The sequence below is a fragment of the Garra rufa genome, chromosome 6 (assembly GCF_049309525.1).
Source record: "Garra rufa chromosome 6, GarRuf1.0, whole genome shotgun sequence".
Classification (NCBI taxonomy): domain Eukaryota; kingdom Metazoa; phylum Chordata; class Actinopteri; order Cypriniformes; family Cyprinidae; genus Garra; species Garra rufa.
In genome coordinates this window covers 55,336,424-55,361,558 of record NC_133366.1, presented here as the reverse complement: position 1 = coordinate 55,361,558, position 25,135 = coordinate 55,336,424, and the positions used below count along the sequence as shown (strand labels likewise).

General features: G+C 34.7%; 1 protein-coding gene across 1 annotated transcript; it reads right to left on the bottom strand.

The window, feature by feature from the left end:
- Positions 1-12,622: 12,622 nt before the first annotated feature.
- Positions 12,623-22,224, bottom strand: adprhl1 (ADP-ribosylhydrolase like 1). Its single transcript, XM_073841517.1, has 6 exons — positions 22,011-22,224; positions 17,857-18,021; positions 16,174-16,299; positions 15,827-16,092; positions 13,523-13,655; positions 12,623-12,820 (listed from the first exon to the last, which is right to left on the bottom strand). The coding sequence occupies exons 1-6, from the start codon at positions 22,222-22,224 to the stop codon at positions 12,663-12,665; spliced, it is 1,062 nt and encodes a 353-aa protein (XP_073697618.1). The 3' UTR covers positions 12,623-12,662.
- Between the last annotated feature and the right edge of the window lie 2,911 nt (positions 22,225-25,135).

The window sequence follows — 25,135 nt, the reverse complement described above, 5'->3', positions numbered from 1 at the left end:
ATTGATTTCTGTGATCAAAGTTGGATTTTTAGCATCATTGCTGCAGTCTTCAGAGGCACACGATCCCTCACAAATCATTCTAATACTATATATATATATATAATAGACTGATTTACTGCTTATTTTTAAGTTGGCTTGAGAAACCCAACACTCTGAAATGCTGTTTGAACTTATAATTATTATTTTTATAACTTATATATATAACTTGCTAATCATGCTAGAAACATGCTAGCAACATGCTAATCATGTTAGAATAATGTTAACAACATGCTAATCACGCTAGCCACATGCTAGCCACATGCTAATCATGCTAGAATTATGTTAAAAACATGCTAATCATGCTAGAATAATGTTAACAACATGCCAATCATGCTAGCCACATGCTAGCAACATGCTAATTATGCTAGGATTATGTTAACAACATGCTAATCATGCTAAATAATGCTAGCAAATTGCTAATCATGCTATAAACATGCTAGCAACATGTTAATCATGTTAGAATTATGCTAACAACATGCTAATCATGCTAGAATAATGCTAAAAACATGCTAATCATGCTAGCCACATTGTAGAACACTGATTAAATGTTCTTGGTTATGTGAATCGCATTTGTACTAGAGGTGCATCCGTAGTCAGATTGTTCGTAGAAGCCCGGATGCATACAGGAGCAAGTGATGTACACTAGCCTGCAATACACATAAAGTTTCTCAGTAAAGTGTTAAAGTTATTCAACCTGAATCGTGTTGTCATCATTCTTCATGGTGTCAGAAGACGGTTCTCGGAAAACAGACGCCTTCGAAGATCAAGACTAAAATCAAGTTTCATTGTAAGACTTGAAACGAAAAAGTTTGCGTATCTCAACATGGCGGAAGGCTTCAGACGACCCGAACCCATAGTGTTTGATGGTAACATTGGTGAGAACTGGCGAGTATTCGAGCAAGAATACGATATATACATAGCAGCCGCTCACTCAGACAAAGATGCGAAGACGCAAGCATTCATTCTCCTTAATTTGGCTGGCTCAGAAGCCATCGAGCGAGAGCGCGCATTTGTGTACGCACCAGCTATGTACACAGGAGAAGGAGATCAAAGACGGATGATCGCGGAGGCTGAATCCCGAGAGAACCCGGAATGTTTAAAACGGAAATTCCGTGAGTTGTGTAATCCACAAACAAACGTAACAATGGAACGTCACAAATTTAATATGAGAAACCAGAAAACCGGTGAAACCATAGAAGCATACGTAAGTGATTTAAGGAATAAAGCAAAGACTTGCAGATTTGGCGACCTGACAGATGAGCTCATAAGAGACAGACTCGTATGTGGCGTGACCAATGATGGCATGAGAAAAATTCTACTGAGAGACAGTGAGCTTACACTAGCTAAAGCAATTGAATTGTGTCAAATCCACGAGCTGACTGATCAGCACACAAGAACTCTGGCAGTGCCTAAAAGCAACACTAATGTAGACAGCGTCTATCACAAGACTAAAGTTAAAATGTCAAAAAGATCCATTTCTGATCGCACAGCCTCACAGACTATAATAAACTGTGGCAGTTGTGGAGGAAAGCATGAAGCAAGAAAAGAAAAGTGTCTAGCTTATGGTCAGCAGTGCCATAAATGCAAAAAGTGGAATCATTTCAAAAAGTGCTGTAAAACTACACCAAAGCACATACCAAATAGATGGAGAAAAGCAGTAGACCAGCTCAAACCAGAAGAAATGGCCACAGCCAGTGTGGACGAATCCTACTATGTGGATGGTGTGTCAGTTAAGAAAGCTGCTGTTCAAACAGTGGGGATAAAACCTCCCCAAAAGACAGAACTAATTTGCACGGTGCAAATCAATGAACACTCTGTAGATTTTAAAGTAGACACAGGTGCTAAATGTAATGTAATTTCAGAAGCTTTGTTCAAGGAAATAAAGAGCGGAGAGGAATTAAGCCCATCAAACAACACTAAGCTCGTTGCTTATGGAGGCTCGGAGATACCCACAGCAGGTTGTGTCACTTTCACCTGCCAATCATCCGAAAGGGTTTTTAACCTCTCATTCTATGTGATAAAGAGAAATGTGCAACCATTGATCGGACTACCAGACTGTTTACAGATGAAACTGGTCTCGTTCAACAAAGACATTCACTATGTGTCAACAGATGAGGATCCAAGTTTCGCAAACCAGATCCATTCAGAATATTCAGACCTTTTCCAGGATGAGATCGGTAAACTTCCAGTAACATATTCAATGAAACTGGACCCAACAGTGCACCCAGTTGTAAAACCTGCACGCAAAATCCCGGCAGCCATGCACGAAAAGGTTGAAGCAGAAATACAAAGAATGGTCAGTAAGGGTGTTCTAATTCCAGTCTCAGAGCCCACTGAATGGGTATCGTCAATGGTAGCTACGCACAAAAAGAATTCAGAAGAGATAAGAATATGCATCGACCCAAGGGACCTTAATAAAGCCCTCCTACGTCCACATCATCCGATGCGAACTGTGGAAGAAGTCGCATCTCAAATGCCAAACTCCTCAGTCTTTTCTGTTTTGGATGCGAAAACTTCCTTCTGGCAAATCTCCCTTGATGAAAAATCATCAATGCTGACAACATTCAACTCCCCGTTTGGGAGATTCCGATTTTTACGAATGCCATTCGGAATCAGTACCGCAAGTGAGGTGTTCCAGAGGGCCATGGAGCAAATATTTGCAGGATATCCATGTGCTGTTATAGTAGATGATATACTCGTGGGAGGAAAGGATGTGAAAGAACACGACGAGAATCTCAAGAAAGTTCTGGATCGTGCACAAAGAGTAAACCTCAGACTTAACCCCCTCAAATGCAAGTTTCGACTGTCAGAGGTATGCTATGTGGGACATGTGTTCACGAATGAAGGACTAAAACCAGACCCTTCAAAGATTAAGGCAATTACAGAGATGGAAGTGCCAGAGAATGTAACAGCCCTACAGCGCTTTCTAGGGATGGTTAACTATCTAGGAAAATTCATTCCAAGTTTCAGCGACTTATCAGCACCTTTAAGAGAGCTGACTCACAAAGATGTTGAATGGTGCTGGTTGGAACAACACCAAGACACATTCAACAAGCTGAAAGAGTGTATCACAAGTCCGCCAACACTGAAATATTACGATGTCCAAAAGCCTGTCACTCTGACATGCGACGCTTCACAGTTTGGACTTGGTGCGGCATGCCTTCAGGAAAATGCTCCCATAGCATATGCCTCACGCACCCTGACACAGACAGAGAAACAATATGCTCAAATTGAAAAGGAGCTTCTCGCAGTGGTGTTTGCATGTGCTAAGTTTCACGACTACATCTATGGAAAGGAAATTCTCATCGAAACAGATCATCAGCCATTGGTGACAATTCTTAACAAGCCACTGCACATGGCACCAGCACGATTACAACGAATGATGTTGAGATTACAGAAATATGATTTCGTGATCAGCTACAAAAAAGGAAAACAAATGTATCTGGCTGATACTCTTTCACGTGCCCCATTGAAAAATGCAGAGATTCAAGCCAGTGAAAAGACTGAGTTTGAGGTAATGTCTGTAGAACGCATCTCATCATCAAGGCTTGTTGAGTTAAAAGAGCAGACAGCCACAGATCCAATATTGCAGCAGCTTTGCAGAATAATACACCAGGGCTGGCCAGATCGGCAGGCAAAACTGCCTCTCCAACTCCGTCAGTATTACCCATACCGAGATGAACTGACAACAAAGGATGGAATTGTGATGAAGGGCCAAAAAGCTGTGATTCCCAAGTCACTGCAGGAAGAATATACCACCATTCTTCATAGAGGACATCCTGGAGTAGAATCAACAAAACGCAGAGCACGAGGTGTAGTGTTCTGGCCTTCATTGAACAAGGACATTGAAGAAAGATGCACTTCATGCTCTGTCTGTAATAGTATGAAACAGCACCAACAGAAGGAACCATTAAGACAGCATGATACTCCAGAGCTTCCCTGGTCAGTTGTTGCGACTGATCTATTCGAATGGAATGGCCAACACTATCTCGTTCTGGTCGACTCGTACTCAGGATGGTTAGAGGTAGATCTTCTTCACAATCTAACATCAATTGCTGTGATTACAAAACTAAAGAGACACTTTTCAGTACATGGCAGTCCCCAAAAAGTGATCACAGACAACGGAACACAGTTTTCCAGTCAACAATTCAAGAACTTCGCAAAGACCTGGGACTTCATACATGTAACAAGCAGCCCAGAATATCCGCAATCTAACGGATTGGCAGAACGAGCAGTGCGAAGCGCAAAAGAGCTGATGGAAAAATCAAAGCGAGATGGAACAGATGTCTTTCTTGATTTACTCAATTTGAGAAACGTCCCTCGTGATGGAATTCTCGGATCGCCAGCGGAAAGACTCATGTCAAGACAAACGAGGTCAACCCTTCCAATCGACAAAAAGTTACTAGTCCCTTCTACCAAAAGACACCTCAAGGTCACAAAACGACTTGAATACAAGCGTCATCAACAGAAGGTGTATTACGACAAAACCAGCAAACCCCTCCGTCCCCTGTTTAAAGGTGAAGTGGTCAGGTTACAAACACCTCAAGGTTACAATAAAGTGGGAACTATCAAAGACATCTGCAAGGAGCCAAGATCGTACGTGGTGGAATCAGAGGGAAGGGATTACAGAAGGAATCGAAGACACATTTTGCCTGTCCCTGAAACTTTGCAACCCCAAAGTGTTGAGTACAATCCTGCAGATCACACTCAAGTTTGTACGCCAAGACAAGACCAAACAACTCTTTCTGACTACCCAAGTACACCGAAGATGTCACCTAACACTGAAGCCTCGTCAGCCATCACAGTGCCTATCAAAGAACCAGAAAAAAAGCTTTATGTGACTCGGTCAGGCAGAATCTCAAGACCAAACCCAAAGTATACTTAGTTAAGCTGTTTGGAATATGTTAAGAGTTTGAGTGAAACTAATAACAAGTCAGTGAAATTCTAAAGTTAAAGTATTAACAGCCTATTCAGTTATACACATTTTAATTTTGAGTTAATGTGGATATTTGTTATTACTATTTGACAAGAGACTACTAAAGAAAGGGGATGTAGAACACTGATTAAATGTTCTTGGTTATGTGAATCGCATTTGTACTAGAGGTGCATCCGTAGTCAGATTGTTCGTAGAAGCCCGGATGCATACAGGAGCAAGTGATGTACACTAGCCTGCAATACACATAAAGTTTCTCAGTAAAGTGTTAAAGTTATTCAACCTGAATCGTGTTGTCATCATTCTTCACACATGTTAGCAAATTGTTAATCATGCTAGAAATTTGCTAACAACATGTTAATCATGCTAAATAATGCTAGCAAATTGCTAATCATGCTATAAACATGCTAGCAACATGTTAATCATGTTAGAATTATGCTAACAACATGCTTATCATGCTAGTCACATGCTAGCAACTTGCTAGTCTCGCATAGCCAGACCTTCAGACTGACGGCTGAAGGTCTGGAATTCATGGAAGCTTTAGTTGGCCAAGGCCCGCCCATAAGACCGTTTGATCGACATGTCAAACAACCAATCACAGTTTGTTTCGTTCAGTGTCACGTTTCGGGACGTGGAGATGCTCCCACAACAACAGACTAGCGTGCAACAAGTCAGTCATTGAAATAACCAGCATTGAAAGATGACGAAGAAGAGGGAGAACAAGCAGTAAGTCAGTAATTTGTTCGCGAACGTGGCAAATGTGTATAACAACAATGGCGTCTGCATAAGCACCTTTTAGCAAAACGCTGAATTAATCAGTCTGCGCTTTGTTTCCCGGCGGACCTAATATAAACGCGACACTCGCGTCTCCTGGAAATCCGGTCAAATTCAACGAATCAGATGACGACTTCGACATTCCTGAAGTGTTTCCAGTTAAGTGTACCATATACATCAGACGTTTAGCCAACATTTCGTGGGCGTGACGTCTGAGGCTGAGACTAGCAACTTGCTAATGCTAGAAAAATGCTAACAAAATGCTAATCATGCTAGAATGATGCTAACAACATGCTTATCATGCTAGCTAGATACTAGCAATTTCCTAATCATAATAGGAACATGCTAACAACATGCTAATCATGCTAGAATTATGCTAACAACATGCTAATCATCCAAACAACTTGCTAATCATGCTAGAAACATGCTACCAACATGCTAATCATGTTAACAACATGCTAATCATGCTAGCTAGATGCTAGCAATTTGCTAATCATAATAGGAACATGCTAACAACATGCTAATCATGCTAGAATTATGCTAACAACATGCTAATCATCCAAACAACTTGCTAATCATGCTAGAAACATGCTACCAACATGTTAATCATGTTAGAAACATGCTAATCCTGCTAGCCACATGCTAACAACTTGGTAATCATGCTAGAAACATGCTAATCATGCTAGAAACATGCTTGCAACTTATTAATCATGTTAGAAACACTAGCAACTTGCTAAAAATGTTAGAATCATGCTAGCAACTTTCTAATCATGCTAACAACATGCTAACAACAGGCTAGTCATGCTAGAAACATGCTGGCACCTTGCTAATCATGTTAGAAACATGCTAGCAACTTACTAATAATGCTAGAATCATGCTAATCATGCTAGAAACATGCTATCAACTTATTAATCATGTTAGAAACATGTTAGCAACTTGCTAATAATGCTAGAATCATGCTAGCAACATACTATCCATCTATCTAAATCTATCTAGCTCTCTATCTACCAAACATCAATCTTTTAAAACTACTTTAAAATATTTCAGACTGAAAAACCCTCAAGCTGAAAATGTTGTAAACTTCTTAAACTTTTTTTAAACCGTTCAGGCTTTTTCAAAGTCATTTTTTAAGCCAACTTCAAAGTTTGTCTTGATGAATTTTTTTATCTGGTTTAAAAACTATGATCCACTTCCAACATAACTATCCAAGGTAATTATTTTTTTTTTAAAGAAAGAACATAATTTTATTCATCAAGGATGCATTAAATTGATCAAAAGTGACAGTACAGACATTAATAATGTTGCAAAAGATTTCCACTTCATATATAAACGCTGTTCTTTAGAACTTACTATTCATCTGTGAATCCGGAAAAATCTAATCTGGTTTCCACAAAACATGGATAATAATCAGAAATGTTTGTTGAGCAGTAAATCAGTATATTAGGATGATTTCTGAGGATCACGTGACGCTGAAGACTGCAGTAATGATGCTGGAAATGCAGCTGCGCATCACAGGAATCAATTACAGTTGAACAGATATTCACATGGAGAACAGCTGTTTTAAACTGTAATAATATTTTACTATTTTTACTGTATTTTTTATCAAATAAAAGAGCAGAAGAGACTTCTTTACTGCTTTTCTGACCTGTAGTGTTTTGCATGATGAAGCATTAGTTTTGTAGAAGCAGACGCTGATGATGATTGATCGTGTCATTGATGGTTTGTGTAGATTGGTGGCCTGTTGTTTGTGTGATTCCCTGCTGGAAACCCACAGGAGGATGCTTCGCTGCACACACACTTGTCTTTATAAAAGGACTCGTTTTAGTTTGGTTTTTATTTAGATTATACCTCACAATTCTAAAAGGTCAGGATTGTGAGATATATAACTCTCAATGAATAAAGAATATAAAGATATAAAGAATGGCATGAAAAAGTTAAAATTGTGAGATTAAAAAGACACAATTCTCTTTTTTATGGTTCTGTGGAAACAAGCTTCCAAACGCCACAGAGAAACAGCATGTGAAAATGAAAACATACTTTGAGCTACAGTGCCTTGCAAAAGTATTCATACCCCTTCATTTTACGTTTTGCAGCATTATGTTAAACTGCTTTAAATAACGTTTTTTCCACATCTATCAATTCATTTGAATGAGTCTGATTTAGAAAGACACACACCTCTCAGAAAAGGTCTAACAGCTGAAAATGCAGATCAGAAAAACTCATTTAAAGCAGTTTAACATAATGCTGCAACAAAACAAAATGTGACAAAAATGAAGTACTTTTGCAAGGCACTGTAAATGTGTTTGGATGTAAAGTATATTGTCTGATGTGGACAGATGAGATCTGATATAACCGTGTTCAGAAGTCGAAGGTGTCTGTGAATCGTATGGTTTTGGGGACGTAGGTGAGTCTCACTGAAGGGTCGCAGTAATTCATGCTCCGGTACTTTGGTGTTTCTCCAGTTTTCTCCTGTGTTTGATGGACCTTCAGCTCAGGCCGGATCTGACCAGCAGAAGCACCAACGCTGAGCTGACTCGTGTCAACTGAGGAGAAGCGCTCCAGGTGTCTGTCATTTACGTGAGGAAGCTCCTCGTCCTGTTCATCAGATCCTCCGGATGGACTAAAGCTGAGCAGGAGCTTCTGATCTGAGCCGTGATCCTCCTTAAAGTCATTGAGAGGAGATGTGAGGTCCTCCTGAAGATCGGCGGAGGGTCGTGTGTTGTTTTCTGAGCCTGAGGATTCATGTGCTGTGATCAGTGTAGGATCTTCTGTGTTGTTCAGGGCTCCAGGTTGCTGTAGGATCTGAGTGTTCGTGTCTGATGTCTGCAGGAGAGGATCTGTTGAGTTCATGTCTAAAAGCTCAGGAGAAGAACCGACTGAGTCCAGATGCATCATGACTCCATTGAGACGCTGATGTTCTGATTGCTCCTCAGCTCGACTGTTTCTCAGAATCACATCAGCAACACACAGATCCTCCATTTCTGGGCTGAAGGCCTCACTCAGGTCCTGGAGTCTGTGGTCTTTCTGTCCTGCTGAGCCTTTGTTGTGTGTTCCTGTAGTCTGATATCTGTGTTGCTTTGGTGATTCTTGCGAATCGGTTGATTCGTGCTTGTGTTGCTTTATTGATTCTTGTGAATCATTTGATTCATTCCTCTGTGGCTTTATTGATTCTTGTGAATCAGTTGATTCATTCTTGTGTTGTTTTAGTGAATCTTGTGAATCATTTGATACGTTGTTGTGTTGCTTTGTTGATTCTTGTGAATCATTTGATTCGTTCTTGTGTTGCATTGTTGATTCTTTTGAATCATTTGAATCATTCATGTGTTGCTTTATTGATTCTTGTGAATCATTTGATTCATTCCTCTGTGGCTTTATTGATTCTTGTGAATCAGTTGATTCATTCCTCTGTGGCTTTATTGATTCTTGTGAATCAGTTGATTCATTCTTGTGTTGTTTTATTGATTCTTGTGAATCATTTGATTCATTCCTCTGTGGCTTTATTGATTCTTGTGAATCAGTTGATTCATTCTTGTGTTGTTTTAGTGATTCTTGTGAATCATTTGATACGTTGTTGTGTTGCTTTGTTGATTCTTTTGAATCATTTAGATCATTCATGTGTTGCTTTATTGATTCTTGTGAATCAGTTGATTCATTCCTCTGTGGCTTTATTGATTCTTGTGAATCAGTTGATTCATTCCTCTGTGGCTTTATTGATTCTTGTGAATCAGTTGATTCATTCTTGTCTTGTTTTAGTGATTCTTGTGAATCATTTGATTCGTTCTTGTGTTGCTTTGTTGATTCTTTTGAATCATTTGAATCATTCATGTGTTGCTTTATTGATTCTTGTGAATCATTTGATTCATTCCTCTGTGGCTTTATTGATTCTTGTGAATCAGTTGATTCATTCTTGTGTTGTTTTAGTGATTCTTGTGAATCATTTGATTCGTTCTTGTGTTGCTTTGTTGATTCTTTTGAATCATTTGAATCATTCATGTGTTGCTTTATTGATTCTTGTGAATCATTTGATTCATTCCTCTGTGGCTTTATTGATTCTTGTGAATCAGTTGATTCATTCTTGTGTTGTTTTAGTGATTCTTGTGAATCATTTGATTCGTTCTTGTGTTGCTTTGTTGATTCTTTTGAATCATTTGAATCATTCATGTGTTGCTTTATTGATTCTTGTGAATCATTTGATTCGTTCTTGAGTTGCTTTAGTGCTGCTTGTGAATCATTTAAATCATTCCTTTGTTGCTTTGGTGATTCTTTTGAATCATTTGAATCATTCATTTGTTGCTTTATTGATTCTTGTGAATCATTTGATTCATTCCTCAGTGGCTTTATTGATTCTTGTGAATCATTTGATTCGTTCCTCTGTGGCTTTATTGATTCTTGTGAATCATTTGATTCATTCCTCAGTGGCTTTATTGATTCTTGTGAATCATTTGATTCGTTCCTCAGTGGCTTTATTGATTCTTGTGAATCATTTGATTCGTTCCTCTGTGGCTTTATTGATTCTTGTGAATCATTTGATTCGTTCTTGTGTTGCTTTAGTGCTTCTGATGAATCAACTGATTTATTCTTATTTTTCTTTAGTGGTTCTAGTGACTCATTTAATTTGTTCTCATGTTGCTTTGATGATTGTTGTGAATCAATTGATTCATTCTTGTGTTCATTTAGTGATTTGTTTTTGTGTTTCTTTAGTATCTCTTGTGAATGGTTTGATTTGTTCTTGTGTTTCTTGATCTTGTGTATTGAATCATTTCTGTTGTTCTCCATCACCAGAGTCTCAAACCTCTTGATCAAGCAGCTGAAGACGGATCCTCCAGTTCGTCTGTGTGTTTGTGGTTTCTTGATGTGGTTGTTCTCCGCTGCTGTGAATTTCTCCAGCATGTCCTGAACTCTGGAGGTTTTTCTCCTCATGGCAGGCCTTGAATCAGCTCTCAGGCCGTGTGTGTGTTTAACGTGCCGTAGTTTGGTGTTCAGAGAGCCCACCTCTCGTCTGCGGCTCAGCGCCGGCTTCGGGACGCTCTTCAGAAACCGGGATCTGAGCAGCTGGAAGGCGGTGAGACGTGGAGCGGGTCTTCTATCAGCCGTTGACGGAGGGTTCGGTGGATGTGGGCTTTGGTAAAGCAGCAGATTCTCCAGGACGGCCCTGATCTCCGGATGAGTCGAGCAATCCAGGATCAGCTGTTTGACGGCTCGGCGATCCAGGGTCGGGACGATGGAGCGCTGGAGGCCGTCTCTATGATCTCTGTGGAACAGAAGTGTGTTTCTGTGCACTCAGAACAGAGTGACACAAACTATATGTGACTCTTTATGTACTCAATCAGCCAAAGGGAATAGTTTATGACTATAAGACTAGGTAGCGGACGTTATTTAGAATGATTAACAAAGCCAGTTAAGAGTCTGTAAGATTCTAGGAAAAGTGTTGCATGTGCATTAAAATCACTGAAGTGAAGAGCTCATAAAAAAGACTTCAAATGAATCTTTAATTTGTGAACAAACGCTCAGAACTCTGTGAGTGTTAGTCACTGAATTAGACACGCCCACTTTCACTTTGACCACACCCCTCCATCCTAACAACCATTCTGATGTCAGAAAACATGATTGACAGGCACAGAGCATGTCTGATTGGCTATAAAGACTCTTAGTGCTGTTTTCATTCTCTATGAGATGTGATTATTATAAAAAACATCAGTAACAGCAGAATTAAGAGCGGAAGTCTAAACTTTAACGGTATTATGATATTATCTATGCTAAAAATGCGGATAAACAGTAGAAGTATGTTTATTTCATTTAATGATTTAAACAGCCAGCCGATACTAATAGTAAAGTGTAAACTCAAAAAGCATTTCATTCAGCAGGTTAACATCAGATACAGCACAGTAAGAGTTTGGTGCCATCTTGTGTCAACAGCTTCATGTAAAGATTTCAGATTCACAAGATTTCCGGGTAACACTTTACAAGTTTCATTTGTTCACATTAGTTTACTATATTAGTTAACATCAACTTGCAATACCGAATACTTCCAAAGCATTTATTAATACGAATTAGTGTTCATTTAAACATTAAGGTTTCTACTACAAAATTTGACATTTAATTCATTGCGTTACTTGCCATTTCTTTTTCATTATTTGCGAAATTTAGCAATTTCCGAGCGAAAAGTAAATCCTGCACCATTTTTTCCCCCTGATACATTATAAAATAGAAAGTTATATTTGTTAATATTATTTAATGGACTTGAGCTAACGTGAACTAATAATTTGGTTTATTTTTATTAATTAATTTAAACAAAGATGAATAAATATGTGATCCTGGAGCACAAAACCAGTCTTAAGTCGCTGGGGTATATTTGTAGCAATAGCCAAAAATACATTGTATGGGTCAAAATTATTGATTTTTCTTTTATGCCAAAAATCATTAGGAAATTAAGTAAAGATCATGTTCCATGAAGATTTTTTTGTAAAATTCCTACTGTAAACATATCAAAATGTAATTTTTGATTAGTAATATGCATTGTTAAGAACTTAATTTGGACAACTTTAAAGGTGATTTTCTCAGTATTTTGATTTTTTTGCATCCTCAGATTCCAGATTTTCAAACAGATGTATCTCGGCCAAATATTGTCCTATCCTAACAAACTATACATCAATAGAAAACTTATTTATTGAGCTTTCATGTGATGTATACATCTCAGTTTTGTAAAATTTAAGCTTATGACTGGTTTTGTGGTCCAGGGTCACATATGCTAACAAATGTATTGTCCAGAGTTGATGCATGAACTAACATGAACTAATGGGATGTTATTGTAAAGCGTTACCAGATATCTGCTGTCTCATTCCTTTGAAATGTTGATGTAGGATCATAAATAGGAGTTTTATTATTTTTGTATATTTTGGACATGGAAGTCAGCGCTTTACTTCTCTACTGCCGCTGCTTGGTACAGTCGTTCTCCCAGTTCTTCCAGCTTTTGTCTTTTGTCCAGATCCTGATAGAGTCCAGCAGGAACCTGTCCGATCCCGTAGAGCAGCCCGAACAGACAGCCGGCGATCAGACCCGTCGCGCTGCTCTCACCTGAACCAACATGAAAACCTCCTGATTACAGGACTGACGCTTCATACGCAATCAGCTCATTACTTTTTGGGAATTACTTTACAAAACAAAACTGTTAAATAAAAATAAAAAAAATAGATATTTTTTAATATTTTTGTTGATGATATTATTATTTTTTATACATTTTTAAATAATAAAAAATTCCCATTTAAAATTATATTAAATATGTAAAAAAAAAAAAAAAAAAGAACCAAGGGTTCCCAAACTTTTGATAATTTCATATATATGTAAATATCTTTTATGTAAAATATCTTCTTATATACTCAGGACAGTACGCTGTAAAAAAACACAATTTGTTGAGTAAACTTAAAATAATTTGTTACCCTGCTTCCTTACAATTTTAAGTTGAATCAATTCAAATATCTAAGTTGTCACTTAGTACAACTTAACATTAAGTTGACTAAACTTTTTTGAGTTGACTGAACTTAAAATTATAAGGTAGCTAAGTAACAAATTATTTTAAGTTGATTGAACAAATAGTTTTTTTACAGTGTACTAAAAATAAAAAAACGTGCATTTTGAAAAAAAAAAGTAATATTAGTTTTAACTATGTTATCAATTTTGTACTTTAAAAAAAAGCGTGCACACATCTGACTGGTCGTGCACATTCATGCACATTCTCACTAAAACACTTCTGTGTCACAAGTCCAGATGGATTCTGACCTCCGTGAAACATGGCCCGTTTGCACAGCTCCTCCCAGCTGGATCCGGCCGCCAGCAGAGCGTCGTAAGCGATCATGGGAGCATCGTGACCCCTGCGTCCGGGACAGCCCTCTGAACTCCAGCGCTTATACATCTGATTGAATCACACACACACACACCACTGATCAGATCAAATCACCACGATCACAAGAAAAAGTTACAATTATGACATAAGTCAGTTATGACTCGAAGCTGAAACTATGAGATACTAAATCAGAATTATAAGATTAAGTTAAAATATGAGATAAACAGTCATATTTATTGGGGTAAAATTTTTTAAAATTGATTAGGAAAAAAGTCAATAATGACAAATTAAAATATGAGATAAAGACATAATTATTGCATTAAAGTTGTAATTTTGACATACTAAGTCATAACTATAACATAAAGTCATAATAAGATCCCAATTATTTCATGATTATTGGTCATAGCTAAAATATATAAGTAAAAATATTAAATAAAAGTTCCAATTATGAGATTAAAAAAACAAAAATGATTAATGTTATAACAATGATATTAAAATGGCATAATTATGACATAAAAAGTTGGAAATTTGAGTTACTAAGTAATAATTATAAGATAAAGTCAAAATAAGATGTAAAAATGTGAAAAAAATTAAGACATAAAAAGTTGAAATTAGATAAAAAGTCATAATTAGGGCTAAGTTATAGCTAAAAGATAAAGTTCAAATATGAGATAAAAAAACTAAATTATTAGTCTTATATAATGACGTTAAAATGGCATAATTATGACATAAAAGTTGGAATTTTGAGATACAGTCATAATTCTAATATGAAGTCAAAATATGAGATAAAGACATAATTATAGCTAAGTCATAGCTAGGAGATAAAGTAAAAAATATGAGATAAAAGTCCCAATGATTACTTTTTCATAATTATGACATATAAAAGTTGAAATTTTGAAATTAAAAGTCATAATTCTAATATATAGTCAAAAAATATTAAATAAATTTTGTTTCCATGCTTTGTGGTCAGATCTCGTCTCTACGTGTGCTCTCACCCCTTTACCTTGTATGGATTCATTAAAGACTTAAATTGTATTCCTCCTTATCTCGCGCACCTTTCTAACATACCGTGACATTAGTGTTATAATAATGATGTTAAAATGGCATAATTATGGAATTTTTGAAAAAGTTGGAATTTTGAGATACAAAGTCATGATTCTGGGGGTAAAAAGTTGAAATTATTAGATAAAAAGTCAATTATGACAAATTAAAATATGAGATAAAGATATAATTTTGACATAAAAAAGTTGGAATTTTGAGATACTAAGTCATGATTATAAGATCAAGTCAAAATAAGATTTAAAAAGTCCCAGCTATGAGATAAAAAATTAAATAAAAAGTCATAATTATGGCTAAGTCATAGCTAAAAGATAAAGTAAAATATATGATAAAAGTCACAATTATGAGATTTAAAAAAAAAAAAAAAAAAAATATATATATATATATATATATATATATATATATATATATATATATATATATATATATATTAGTGTTAGATATTATAATGGCATAATTCTGACATAAAAAGTTTGAATTTTGAGATACTAAGTCATAATTATAAGATAAAGTCAAAATGATATTTAAAAAGTCCCAATTACGAGATAAATAGTTAAAATGACGACAAGTCAGTAGTGACCGGATGTTGAAACTATGAGACACTAAATCAGAATTAAGTCAAAATATGAGATAATCAGTCATAACTATGGAAAAAAATTATTAGATAAAATGTAAATTATAATGTAAAAAATGAGATTAAAACAAAGTTTTGACATTAAAAAGTTATAAGATAAAGTCAAAATAAGATTGAAAAAGTCCAAATTATGAGATAAAAAGTATAATTATGTCATAATTATGGCATAGAAAGTCAAAATTCTAAGATACTAAGTTACAACTAAAATATACAGTCAATATATGAGATAAAATTCCCAATTATTTGATAAAAATTTTAAATGATTAGATATGTTATAAAAATGACATATATAATTAATAAAATAAAATTTCATTAAAAAGTCCATTTTAATTATTTGTGTAAAGTGAATAATTAGAGGAAAACATTTTTAAATTAAGAAATAAAATTAAAATGAGTCAAAAATTTTGAGGTAGTAAGTCAAAATTATAAAAAAATTTTTTAAATAAACATTGAAAATGAGATGAATGACTTTAGTCTCTCTGTGTGTTTAGTTATTTCTAGTGTGATCAGATAATGTGATTGAGGGATAAATGTGTGTGTGTTTTACCTTGTCTGTCTCCTCAGCGTCGTATCGATCAGGGAAGATGGGTTTGCTCTGACCGTCCTCTATTCCTCTCTCCTCCAGATAAAACTGCCATTTGGCCTCAAAGTAAAACCAGGTCTCCTGGTATTCTGCCATGTGCCGGATGGTCTTCCTGCAGTATTCCTCAGCTTTGGGAATGACCGTCAAGAGGTCACGACCCCAGCTGACCAGCGGCTTTCCCTGGACGGCGTATGAGGTGAAGAGCGCCGTACACAGCGAGCCCAGGAACCCTGCGCACACAAACCCACACGCATTAATGAAGGACTGATGAAGAGCAGACAGAAGCTCACTTGAGGAAGAGGATGAGGCACCTATGGGGTGATTGTGGGTCATGCGGCCCGTCTCTATGCTCACTTCCACCAGATTGTCCAGCCGCTGGGGCTGCCAGTAGCGCATGCCCACACACATGGCTTTAGTCGCCGCTCCGTGACCAGAGCCTGCAGGAACAGCACACACATCACAAACCCATTCCTGCAGATCCACACAATCCCACCCCTTACATGTTCAAAATGAAATAAATAGAGTCATTATTATGAGACACTAAGCCACAATATGACTTTACAAGTCTAAATTATAAAATGCAAATTCATAATTCTGAAAAATCATAATTGTCTTATCAAAAGTGATAATTACGAGAAGACAAAATGGATAAAAACTCAATTTTGAGACACTGAGTCATAATGAGTTTACAAGTCTAAATGATTAAATTCTAAGTCATAATTCTGAAAGATCTAAACTATTTTTTAAAAATTATAATTATCTGATCAAAAGCCATAATTATGAGAAGTCAAAGTAGATAAAAGGTAAATTATGAGATACTATTTATTATGAGATAGTATATAAGTCATACTTATAAAACTAAATCATTACAAAAAGTATCATATATGAAGTCATAATCACAGAATTCAAATATCAATTGTGGCATGAGTCATTACTATGAGATACTAAGCCATAATTATGACATTAGAAGTCTAAATTAAATAGTCATAATCCTAATCAATCTGAAAAATCATAATTATAATTATCTGATCAAAAGTCATAATTATGAGAAGTCAAAGTAGATAAAAGGTAAATTATGAGGCACTAATTCATAATTACTGTATATTTAATAACTCTAAATGGTCACAATAGAGAAGTCACAATAGATAAAAGTCATAATTGTGACATACTGAATCATAATTATGACAAAAACTCAAAAGTATGAGATAATCATTTATTATGAGAGAGAGAGTCATAATAAAAAAAGTTTAAAAATACAATATACTATAAGTCTAAATGGTCAAATACAAAGTCATATTTATGATAAAAATTCATAATTATGGCAAAAGTCAAAATTCTAAAAAGTCTCAATAGATAAAAGTCATAATTATGACAAAAACTCAAAGAATGAGATAATAATGTATTATGAGAGAGAGTCGTAATTATGACATAAAAGTGTAAAATTATGAGATAAGTCATAAACAAAGTCATGACAAGTAAAATATATCATATTAAGTTATAATTACAGGATAAAAATTGCAATTATGAAAAAAGTAAAAATTATGAGATACAATATCAGTCGTTATTATGAGATACTAAGCCATAATTATGATACAAATTCATAATTATGGCAAAATTTTGAGAAGTCACAATAGATAAAAGTCATTAATCATAATTATGACTCAAAATTATGAGATAAGTCATACTTACTTTACAAAAAGAGAAAAAAATACTATATATTAAGTCATTACAGAATAAAAATTGCAATAAAGTCTAAATTATTAGATAAAAATCATAATTATCAAAATATAAAAAAGAGATAAAAAGTCAAAATGTTAGAAAGTCAAAATTGTGATATTAAAAAGTCATAACTATGATATACCAAAGCATTTTATGTGGCGAAAATTGGCCTCCATAATGAATAGAACTTCCTGTGTGTTGCTGCCAATGCGATTCAGAATGAAATACTCTCTTCAGTTCCTCTAGCATGAGTGTGGAGTGTGTCCCATGTGTACCTTTCTCATTGAAGGGCGTGTGCCAGGCTAACAGGAAGTTGTGTGGCTTGAGGTTGGCGCATCCCTCCACGGTGCTGGGCTCCGGAGCTCGACCCTGCAGACTCACCATGGCCTCCACATAGAGGCGCACCAGCTCCCGGTACAGATCCTCCAGACACCAGTAATCTGAGGAGACACCAGCAGAGGCTCAGGCATCTGTCAGGACCAGTTTAGCCGTGATGAAGCGCAGCTGATTAGAGTGTTTGTGTGAGGCGGATGGAAGGCATTCTGAGGGCATTAGTGCTCCTCTGGGGGCTTCCACAGCAAACAGACGAAGGCCACGCCAACGCGCCTGTGTCCATGAACCAGAGACGCCAGGAGCTGTTAGTAAATCCCGCAGACTCAACGTAATCAATATGCCACTGACATACTCTCTCCAGCTGCACTTTGGTTTATTTGTGCTGCTTGTTTTTGTCTTAGCAGTAAAATATGGATAAGAAGCACTTTTGATTAAAAAATAAGTTCTAATCATGCTGTATGATTAGTAAAAACTTGAAATTATGACAGAAAGTCTCTGCAATCAAACAGTGTTGGAATATGGATACAAAGTGTTTTTTAAAAGCAAAATTATTAGATAAAAAGCCATAATATAAGATAAAGAGTAAATATATTACATAAAAAGATACATCTTATGACTAATTGATTTTTGTTTGGTCATAATTATGCCTTTTTGTAGATTATAGATTCAAAATTATTAGATGAGGATGAATAATTGACATAAAAAGTCAGTTATGAGATAAAAAGTCAGAATATGAGATAAAGTCTATATTATGAGATTTTTTATGTCATAATTATGATAGATATATGTATTAGTTTGTTTTTTATGTATGACTTATCTCATAAATCAAAAAGTCAAAATTATGAGATAAAAAGTCAAAATTATGAGATAAAAAGTCACAATTGTGATATAAAAAGTCAAAATTATAAGAGAAAGTCACAATCACATTTATGATGTAGGATGTCGAAATTATGAGAAGTCAAAATTATGAGATAAAAAGTATCAATTATGAGATAAAACATCAACATTATGAGAAAGAAAGTCAATTATGTAGAAAGTCTAAATTATGGGATAAAGTCACAATTATGAGATAAAAAAGTAAAAATTATGAGATAAAGTCAATTATGATGTAGAAAGTCTGAATTTTGAGATAAAGTCACAATTATGAGATAAAAAAGTAAAAATTATGAGATAAAGTCAATTATGATGTAGAAAGTCTGAATTATGAGATAAAGTCACAATTATGAGATAAAGTCAGTTATTATGAAGAAAGTGTAAATTATTAGATAAAGTCAATTATTATGAAGAAAGTGTAAATTATGAGATAAAAAAAATCACAATTATGAGATAAAATGTCCAAATTATGATGTAGAAAGTCTAAATTATGAGATAAAGTCACAATTATGAGATAAAAAGTAAAAATTATGAGATAAAGTCAATTATGATGTAGAAAGTCTGAATTATGAGATAAAGTCACAATTATGAGATAAAGTCAGTTATTATGAAGAAAGTGTAAATTATGAGATAAAGTCAATTATTATGAAGAAAGTGTAAATTATGAGATAAAAAAATCACAATTATGAGATAAAATGTCCAAATTATGATGTAGAAAGTCTGAATTATGAGATAAAGTCAATTATGATGTAGAAAGTCTGAATTATGAGATAAAGTCACAATTATGAGATAAAGTCAATTATTATGAAGAAAGTGTAAATTAAAATCACAATTATGAGATAAAATGTCCAAATTATGATGTAGAAAGTCTAAATTATGAGATAAAAAATCACAATCATGAGATAAAATGTCCCAATTATGCTGTAGAAAATCTAAATTATGAGATTTAAAAACTATGCCATGAAAAGTCAAAATGATAAGATAAAAAGTCACAATTATGATACCAAGTCATTATGAGATTAAACATGTAAAATACAAGATAAAAGTAAGAATTATGACAAAAAGTCGAATTATTTGAATAATAAATTGATAAAAAGTTGATGAATTTGTCTGTCATAATTCAGATTTTTTGTAGACGATGTGTTCATTGTCATTGTAGTTAGTAGCAGTAACAGATGTTGTGTTTGTGTGTTTGTAGTAAGTGCTGGAATGTGGATAAGGAGAGCTGTCATCAGGACCCTCATGAGCTTTGGTTCGGGCAGCAGGAGCCGCTGTAGTCTCCGGTGAGGATCACGCTCACTGGGGTCTATTTGGGGTGTGCTGGAGCGGTTCGGTGGTCCCGCTGGATTACAGCTCTGTGGGAGCGCACTAAAGCTCACATTATTTACGACGCTCACGGAGATTAGCGTGTGTCACAGCGCATTAGTGTGAAAACGGATCGCTGTGACCCGCGCCTCTATTCTGGGGCCGTTATCGGGACGTGTGTGGAGTCATGTGGAGGAAAGCATCCGTGTCACGTCTGTGTGAGGAAAGACAGATCACTGTATTATCATCAATTCACATTTCAGAGGGGGTTAATGAGGGACCCACGGCCAACAGAGGGATTTCACATGGATTCAGCCCTATTCTCAGAGCAAATACAACTGGAAAGAGTTTGCACAAGGACTTTAGTGGTACATTTATAGATATGGAAAAAATACACTCACATGCTGTTCTGAAATGACAATGGAAAGTTTCTCAGAATTAAGAATTGGCGTCAATAACAGTTTTTAAAGGAAGTCTCTTTTGCTCACTGAGGCTGCATTTGTTTGATCAAAAATATAGTAAAATTATGAATTTTTATTTTTGAATAGCTATTTTCTATGTCAATATCAGTAATTGATTGATTTGATCAAAACTGAAATTTCATCATCATTACTCCAGTCTTCAGTGTCACATTTTCCTTCAGAAATCATTCTAATATACTGATTTGCTGCTCAACAAACATTTCTGATTATTATCAATGTTAACACTGACCAATATTTTTGTGGAAACCATGATATATTTTAGAAAGTTCAAAAGAACAGCATTTATTTGAAATTATGTGATACGCAGGCAGAATTATGAGATAAAAGATGTATTATCTTATAATTATGACTTAGTATTTCATTGTTTTATCTCATAGTTTTGACTTTTTCTTGTATGGCATAGTGTATGAGATACTACACTATAAATTGGAATTATAAAACACTAAGTCAATTATGAGATAAAACATTTTAGCAATAAAGAAGTCGCAATTATGACACATCAGAATTATAAGATAAAAGTCACATTTATGAGATAAAGATAAAAATTGGGATAAAAAGTAACTATTATAAGATACAAAGTTAAAATTGAGAAAAAAAGTTAATAATTTGACGAAAAGTCATAATTATCAGAAGAAATATTAACTTATGAAAAAGAAACTTCTTCAGTCAAAATTATGAGATAAACAATTCATTATGAGATAAAAATTGGAATTATGAAACACTAAGTCAATTATAAGATAAAATGTTCAAAAAGTAAAGTCACAATTATGACATAAATCCAAATTATGAGATAAAAATCTAAATTGAGATTAAATGTAACTATTATGAGATAAAGTCACAATTATGAGATAAAAACTTGTGTATGAGATGAAAAGTTATAATTATGAGATAAAAAATTGGAATGATAAAACTAAATCAATTATGAGATAAAAGTCACAATTATGACAAAAATCAAAATTGAGATGAAAAGTAACTTTTATGAGATAAAAGTTATTTATGAGATTAAAAAAATCTAAAGTCACAATTATGAGATAAAAATCTAGTAACTATTATGAGATGAAGTCAAAATTATGAGATTAAAAAGTTAGAATTATTAAACAATGTCAATTATGAGATAAATTGACAGCAGAGATTATAAAGTCACAATTATGACATAAATCGAAATTATGAGATAAAAGTCAAATTTGAGATTAAAAGTAACTATTATGAGATAAAAGGTTGGAATTGTGAGATTAAAAAATTTGAACTATGAAACTCAAGTCAATTATGAGATAAAACATCTTAATTCTAAAATAAAGTTGAGATAAAGTCATAATTATCTGTAATAATATCTGTACTGTCACTTTTGATCAATGTAATGAATAGATGTGTTCATTCATTGTCTAAAAGCAGTTTTCGAACCCTAATGTGGACTGTTTTGTTTCAGTGTTCCTCACCGGTGACGAGGGCGTCTGCAGTGGTCATGTGCATCAGGACTCCGTCACTGAGCGGCCAGTTATCGGCGTCCAGCTTCAAGGCTCCTAGACCCCCGAGAGCGGCCAGTTCCTGCTGAATCTGTTTCCCCGAGATGCACATTTCCCACCGGCCCTTGCGGTATCCCAACGCGTCTCCCACTCCTCCGAGAACCATCGCGGCCTGGAACTTGTCCATGAAGATCCTACAGCATCAAGTGGAGCTCCTGAAGGGCTGGAGGTGACCTTCTTGAATTGAACCCAGACACAACAGCTGTACGTGAGCGAGATTAAGCCCAGCCCTCTGTTTACTCCTGCAGGGCTTCAGCATCTGAACTCGCTCCAGACGTTATCAGCAGCTCTTTGTGTGACGGACTGAGCTGCGATCAGGTGTCTCCTAAAAAGGCAACGGCGGTGGCAGCAGGGTAAGAGGGTCTGTCATCTGCTCCAGGACCCTCAGAACGGCACGCTACTGTCCCACACACACCAAACACTCGAGATCTACTGACGGATCACGCAGTTTATCATTATGTCGAATCCCTGCACACTTTTTGTGAACTACTTTTTAGTCAATACTTTCAGCAAGTATGAAAACGATAGGAAAGCAAAGCAAAACATTTTAGACTATTTAGAAATTGCGCCAGGACAAAAAGGATGTATGGGCACTGTACTTTTTGTGAATTAATCATTTGTGTTTGTTATTCTAATCAGAATGTAATGACTTTCTCTGCCTTTTCAGCTGAACTCCTCGTCCAATCACGTGACTCCATTCTGGTAAGCAACACCCCTTTTTCTCAACCTTCTTCCTTACTACTTTTTTTCTCATTCAGTGTCACTCAGAGACTCGTTACAGAAGTTGTGTTGCAAAGATTGTTTTATGTTGATGATGATGTGAATTTGGAGTCACACCAGATTATGAAGTCAATTATGAGTTAAAAGAGCTTAATTTTAAAATAAAGTCACAGTTATGGCATAAATCCAAATTATAAAATAAAAGTAATAATTATGAGATAAAAATCTAAATTGAGATGAAAAGTAATTTATGAGATAGTCAAAATTATTTTATTACAAAATTAGAATTATGAAACACTAAGTTAATTTTGAGATAAAATGTCTTAATTCTAAAATAAAATCACAATTATATAAAAAATCAAAATGATGAGATAAAATTAATATTGAGATGAAAAGTAACTTATGAAAGTCACAATTATGAGATAAAGTTATTTATGAGATGAAAAGTTATAATTATGAGATTAAATAGAATCCAAATTATGAGATTAAAATTGGAATTATGAAAGTAAATCAATTATGAGATAAAATGTCTTAATTCGAAAATAAATTTACAATTTTGACATAAATCCAAATTCTAAGATAAAAGTAATACTTATGAGATAAAAATCTAAATTGAGATGAAAAGTAACTATTATGAGATAAAGTAAAAATTATTAGATTAAAAAATTGGAATTAAGTCAATTATGAGATAAAACATCCTAATTCTAAAATAAAGTCACAATTGTGAGATAAAAATCAAAATTGAGATGAAAAGTAACTATTATGAGATAAAGTAAAAATGATTAGATTAAAAAATTGGAATTATAAAACACTAAGTCAATTATGAGATAAAACATCCTAATTCTAAAATAAAGTCACAATTGTGAGATAAAAATTGAGATGAAAAGTAACTATTATTAGATAAAAAGTTATTTATGAGATGAAAATAAAAGTCACAATTATGAAACTAAATCAATTATGAGATAAAATGTCTTCATTTTAAACTAAAGTCACAATTATGAGTCACAAAGTCACAGTGTCTGCACGCTACTGGTCAACTACTGTTAACGATAAGAAAACAAAGCAAAACATTTTAGACTATTTAGAAATTGCACCAGGACAAAAAGGATGTATGGGCACTGTACCTTTTGTGAGTTAAAAAATTGGAATTATTAAACTAAATTAATTATGAGATAAAATGTCTTAATTCTAAAATAAAGTGACAATTATGACATAAATCCAAATTATGAGATCAAAACTGAGCTGAAAAGTAACTATTATGAGATAAAACGTCATGAGATGAAAAGTTATAATTATGAGATGAAAAGTCACAATTATGAGATTAAAAAATTTGATTTATGAAACTAAATGAATTATAAGATAAAACATGTTAATTCTAAAGTAAGTCACAGTTATGAGATAAAAATCAAAACTGAGATAAAAGTAACTATTATGAGATAAAACATTATGAGATGAAAAGTTATTATTACAATTATAGATTAAAAAGTCACAATTTTGAAACTAAAGACATTTTCTCTCATAAATGATTGAGATAAAATTCTATAATAAGAATTGCTCCGCCTTTTTAGCCGAACTCCTCGTCCAATCACATGACTCCATTCTAAAGTAATGCCCCTTTTTCTCAACCTTCTCCATTCTTAAATTTTTCCTCATTTAGTGTCACTAAACACGTTACAGAAGTTGTCGCAAACATTGTTTTCTGTTGATGGTGTGAATCTGGAGTCACACCAGATTATGAATTCATACTTGGGTGGAGAACTTTGTTAAATAATCTTTATTTACATACATAATAAGACTGATGAACTGACACACGTGACGTGACGAATATCACACAAGCACAGTCATACAGAGCAAAACATCAGTGAACCAAACCAGAGTGAAGAAATTAAAAACAGCGTTAGAAACAGATCCAGACTAACAGGAGAAACTGATCTCTGATTGGTATGTTGAGATATTTCTACAGATAATCTGACATTCTCATCCTCAGGCCATCCAAGATCTAGATGAGTTTGATTCTTGATCAGATTCGTAATAATGTGTCATTCCATCTTTGTCTCGACAATGGATCACCAATGCAGTGAATGGGTGCCGTCAGAATGAGAGTCCAAACAGCTGATAAAAACATCACAGTAATCCACTCCAGTCCATCAGTTAACATCTTGAGAAGACAAAAGCTCAAACAAATCCATCATTAAGACCTCTTTAACTAAAATACAAGTCTAAAATCCATAATAATGCTTCCTCCAGTGAAAAAGTCCATCATCAAAATCCAGCCGCATATTTGTTTAGAGCTGTTTTGGTTTGTTAACAGTGCTTGA

Coding starts and splice junctions, on each gene's coding strand:
- adprhl1 (XM_073841517.1), bottom strand. CDS start 22,224: ATGGACAAGTTCCAGGCCGCGATGGTTCTCGGAGGAGTGGGAGACGCG. Junction 16,300..17,856: donor CACGCCCTTCAATGAGAAAG/GTACACATGGGA, acceptor CTGTTCCTGCAG/GCTCTGGTCACGGAGCGGCG. Junction 12,821..13,522: donor ACGGGCCATGTTTCACGGAG/GTCAGAATCCAT, acceptor ATGTTGGTTCAG/GTGAGAGCAGCGCGACGGGT.